The sequence below is a fragment of the Mesoplodon bidens genome (assembly GCF_964165515.1).
Source record: "Mesoplodon bidens genome assembly, chromosome: 14".
NCBI classification, from domain to species: Eukaryota; Metazoa; Chordata; class Mammalia; order Artiodactyla; family Ziphiidae; genus Mesoplodon; species Mesoplodon bidens.
The window spans coordinates 51,161,593-51,167,004 of NC_138170.1; the positions used below are offsets into that span (position 1 = coordinate 51,161,593).

The window sequence follows — 5,412 nt, forward strand, 5'->3', positions numbered from 1 at the left end:
TCACATGTTTAAAATGGGTTTGGCAGGGCTGCATTCCTTCTGGTGGCTCTAGGAAAGAACCCATTTTCTTGCCTTTTCTACCTTCTATGGGCTGCCTGCATTCCTTGGCTTGTGGTCCTGCATCACTCTCCCCTCTGCTCCCATGGCCGCATCTCCTTCTCTGCCTCTTACCCTCCTGCCTCCCTCTTATAAGGACCCTTATGATTACATTGTGCTCATCTGGATAGTCCCGGATCATCTCTTCATTTCAAGGCCCTTAATTTAATCTCAAAGTCTCTTTTACCACGTAAGGTAACATATTCACAGGGATGTGGATGTCTTTGGGGGGCCTACCCTCAAAAGCCTACCACAGCTCCCCACACCTCAGGGAAGATCTATCTGAGTAGATGTGGTGGATCCCAAGTCAGCCTGGTCATGGTATGATTTCTGTGATTCTGGAAAGGCTTTCTAAACCCTTCTCCCTACAGATACTTCCCTGGACTGCTACCTTCTGAAATTCTCCTCTTGGGGAATAAAGCATCTTCATCCACAGTGGGAACTCAGGCTTAGTACAAGGCCTGAACATGTCTCCACCCTAAGGTGTAAATGGTTGACAGCAAACCTTTCCTAACAGCAAGTTCTGATGGGAGGGAGGCACAGGTGAGGGAAGGAGGTGCCCAGTGATGGAGAGAGCGAAGGCACTTGGAAGTATGACCATAAAGTTTTAATCAAACAGAGCAAAATGGCTGCGATGCTGAACAGGTAGTGCTTGGAGAAGAGAAAGAAGATCATCTCCTTGGTGACATAGATTATGTGTATGAAGATGAAGCAGTACAGAAACATGGTGAATTGGTTCTGGGGGAGCAGGAGGTCCTGGAGGCCTCCCGAGAACGTGGGGGAAAGAAGAGAGTAGAAATGGCAAAACCAGGGCTTGGATACCAGGCAGACCTGGGCTTCGATCCTGCTCTTGTCCCTTCTTGAATGTGACCTCGGGCAAGCTGTCTTCCTCACCTAAGGTGAGGGTAATCGTGCCCACCCCACAAGATGACGATGAGGAAGGGTGAGGACAAGAATGAAAATTCTAGGCAAGGTCAAAGGCACAGAGGGGACTCATGAGTTTTCACTTCTTGAGCCTGGTCTTAGCCCTCCTGAGTCAGGCCGCCCCCTTCCTTTCTTGGTACACTCCATGCAGCCTCTGAGCCCACAGGTGGGCAGTCTCTTTCCTACTTGAGATCCCCACATCTGGACACCAGGTCTTGGGCGTGTTCTCTGGACAGTGTCCCCAGATACTCCACCTTGTTTTCTGGATGGTGGCACAATGAGAGGGGGTCCCTTGGGCACAAATGACTGTGTCTGACTCTCTGGGCCCAAGTGCATGTCACATAAGGTCAGGCTGTGGTCCTTCAGCCCAGGGTGTGGTCTCTCCTGCGGACAGGTAGTAAGGGACAGGTGATGGGGCCTCCCTAAACTCTTAGGGTTTTGGATGTGGGGGAAGGCAGCTTGAGCTGTCTGGCTGATTCTGCCTGTGTGTTGCTCTTTTCCAGAATTTATATAATTAAAGTTGAACAGACCCCCATTTTAACTGTAGAAAGCATCAACATATAAGTAGAGTAAAAACTGATATAACTATTTTGATCTATAGTTAAGAAGGCATCACCCATGGTTCATTCTTTAAAATATCTTTTCAACTCATGCCACATTTTTTGTAAGCAGGCATATGGCAGGGACTGTGATGCCCTAAATTCACTAGAAACATATTCATAGAGATATTTTTCAATACAATGACAATTATCTACCCACCCACCCACCCACCCAGAAAAAGGGAGGCGGGAGGCTTAAAAATTAAGTCAACTCTCCAAGTAAATGCACAGGCAGTAAAACACTTTTGTAAACTATTGTTAAAGACTGGGGTTTTGGTCATACTATTGTTGAACCAACTACGTAAAATGTGAGAGTAACTAAATAAAACTGAGGGGGCAGGAAGTGACTCCAGTGATGCCACCTCTAAAAGGAATAGTCAGGAAGATGGAAGACCAGAGGAAGAAACCCAGTGTTCTGGTGGGACTGGAGGGCTGGACAGATCTTGTGTTTCTCTGCAGACCTGGTGTGGCTCTGGTTCCATGGACTTTCTGCCACTGTTTGTAGTCTACATGCTAATGGCTGATATTTGTGATTTTGATAACAAATTGTGCATTTGTGAAACCTTTTAGACTTTTCAAAACACTTTCAATGGTCTATTTTTTTTTAAAGCAGAAGACAGAGAGCAGATAGGACTATACACCAAGGATTTCCATCTCCTCCAGCAAGGAGAAAGAATTTCAAAGCTAAAAAGCAGGTATTTTGTGAGCAAGAAAAACAAAAGATAATTGTTAAGAAGCCAGCATGTGTTCATTGAGAACAAATCATGCAAAACCAACTTAATTTTCTTAAAAAAAATAGACCAGTCAATTGGGGAAATGCTGTAGTGTAATATCTTAATTCTGGGAAACCATTTGACAGTGTGTCTCAGTACAGTTTTCTGGACAAGGTAGAGAAATGTGAGCTGGAGATAATGTAACTCAAGGGTGCTGATTAATGGAACATTGCTAACCTGTAGGGAGATCTTTTAGTGGTATTTACTTTAGGTCATATCCTCCTCAACAATTATAGCAATGACTTGGATAAAGCCAGAAGGCAAGTTTCTCAGAACTGAGGATGACTCAGAGCTGGGAAGCATAGCCTAATACATTACATCCTGATAAAATTGAGAAGTGATGAACGTAAGTTGTTGCATTTGTGTCAAGAAGTGAATTGCATGAGTACATAAAAATGGTAATAGCTAACACTGAGTGCTTACCTCAGTGTGCCAGGCTCACTGCAAAGTGCCTCACATGCATTCTTTCATTTAATCCTCATGACAACCCTATGAGGTAGGTATTACCTTATACATGAGCAGACCAAGGCCCAGCGAGGATCAGTAACTTGCCCAGTGTCAAACAATTTATATGTAGTAGAGCCAGAATTTTAACCCAGGACTGTCTGATTTTAAAGCCCAGACAGCACTGCTTTAAACAATAACATCTTTCATTATTTAGTGCTTATGATGGCCCAGCCAGAGTGCTAAGCATTTCCCATGCCACTTAATCACAAGCAGGCTTTCTTATCCCCATTTAGATTAGGGGAGAGTGGTCCATTTCTTGCCAAAAGATGTCTAAGTTTTAGTTGACAGCAAGGCAGCGTGATCCAACAGAATACATGCAGCCCTGATCAGGGGAGCAAGGGGATGGTTCTATCAAAATCCACTAGCCAGACTGCAGTGGGAGTTCTGGGTCTAGTCCCAGGCGTCCTATTTTAAGAGATGCAGAGAGTAGAGAGTGGTGGAAATCCAGACATAGAGGAAATATTGAAGAGTCTTCCCTGAGGAGGAAACCCATAGACAGGCAAGTGGACAAGGTGGCTTCCAGGTCCCTCCTGGGGAGGGTTGATCCCTGAAGAGTTGGATCTCAGCTTAACATGGAAGCTCTAAAGCAGTGAGCTGGCGGGCGTAGGGCGGGGAACAGCCGAGAAGCAGGTAAGGTGGGCTCCCCGTGCAGGTCAGGGATGGGCTCCCCTCACCCCTAGTTTCCCCGCACCCTTCGCCTCCCGGTTGGGACCTGTCACCTACCAGGCGGGGCGTCGCCTGCTGCCGCAGCTGCTCCATCGCCTGTTCGTGCTGCCGCTGCCGCTCGTTCTCCTCCTGCAGGTACTTGAGCCGCTTGAGCTCGAACTCCATGCGCACCTTCTCCAAATCCCATCTCGTCGTTTCGCTGGGGCCCTGGGGTCCCCGGGGCCACTGCGGCTGGGGCCAGGGGCAGCTCTGCATGTTCAGGTCCATCGCCCGCCTGGCCATTGGTGGTGGCGGGGCCGGCCTTGGAGGACAGTGACTTAGGTGGTCCTGGGCAGCCTCTGTCCTCACAAGTTTTCATCTCCTCAAGGTAGTCGTAGGACGAGTCTGGCTTGGGGGACTCTGCCTCCTGGGCCTGGGAAGGGGGAAGTGGGGGGTCGGGAGGGGTTAGCATGGGGCCACCCACCCCCTAACCCGCCACGCTCCTGCAGCCCCAGGCACAGTGCACTGGGGTGCTTGAAAGTGGTGTGAATTGTAAACATCTAGACTGAGTTCTTCCGAGAAACTTCAACGGAGTTATCAGGACCTGAGAGTTAAGGAGGAGAGGACGAATGGACACAGAAGAATGGCGCCCTAAAGTTGCAAGTGGGGCCTTTGGGAGGGTTGAGTAGAAGTCTGTCTTCCTCGTGATCTTCAGATCACTACTGGAGGTAACTTTCCCACCTCCCACTCTACTTTGAGGCCAGTTAGACATCCAGTCCTCTGGGGGCCACAGAGGGAGGAAGAAACCCAAGGTCTGCATTGAGAGAACCTCAATATATGGGAACCAACGATAGGGTTATGGGGAAGCCTGGTTCCATCTGCAGGAGGAGGAAAGGGCCCCACATGGAGAGCTAGATGGGGGAGACCAAAGCCAGCTTCAGTCTTCAAAGCCAGCTTCAAAGCCAGCTTGACAGTCTTACGAAGGGCTACCTGGTCTCCGGTTACAGCTGGGTGCCAGTGTGGGGATAGGGTGCACGTCTCCTACTCTTCTTAGCAGTTCTCTGGAATCTAACAGCACTCAGCTCCTATCTTGTGGTGTCCCCATTATGCTCTTCCTCCCCCTGCTGGGACAGGCTGGGGCAGTGAGAAGAGGCATCCTCCTTACCAAAGAAGCCCTTGACTTCCCTTCAGACATGGGGTCATCAGGCACCATCTTGGGGAAGGTTGGGCGGCTTTCTCCTGCCCCCCCGGCCTTCCATCATCTCCCTGTCCTCTGTTGCCATCCAGAAAACCACAATACTGCCGGTTGGGGCCAAAGGACATCTTTTGAGGCATTAACATTTGGCCTCACAAGATTCCACAGCCTGGCCACCATCACAACCCCCTGTCCTCATAATAACCCACATTCCACCAGTTGCTAAGGCCCCTTTGGCAGAGGGTGTGATACCTTTGAGGTGCCATTATTAAGAACTATAGGATGGGCCTTTGCCACCCCTAGGGACTGCTGTGAAAACTAGAATTCCACCACTTGAAATCCAGAATTCCATCATTTGAAATCTGTTCTCTTGAGTTCCTCTCTTAAATGCAGCCTGTATTGAGATGAGTCACGATTAGCTCCACAAACCCTGTTATGGGCTGAATTATGTGCCCTCACCCCGCACATTCATTTGTTGGAGTCCTAACCCCCAGGACCTTAGAACGTGACTTTATTTAGAGATAGGGTCTTTACAGAGGTGATTAAGTTAAAATAAGGTCATTAGGGTGGTTCCTAATCCAATACGACTGATGTCCTTAGAAGAGGAAATTTGGACACAGACATGCACAGAAGGAGATGATGTGAAGATGGGAGAAGATGGCCATCTAAAGAC

At 48.5% G+C, this 5,412-nt stretch overlaps 1 protein-coding gene across 1 annotated transcript; it reads right to left on the reverse strand.

Annotated features, from left to right (window-relative positions):
- Nucleotides 1-606: 606 nt before the first annotated feature.
- Nucleotides 607-4,827, reverse strand: TMEM247 (transmembrane protein 247; the record flags this gene model as incomplete). The annotated part of the gene is given in 5 exon segments (XM_081253890.1): nucleotides 607-990; nucleotides 3,623-3,748; nucleotides 3,750-3,971; nucleotides 4,710-4,790; nucleotides 4,792-4,827. Coding segments are annotated over 5 exon segments (849 nt in total).
- Nucleotides 4,828-5,412: the final 585 nt, after the last annotated feature.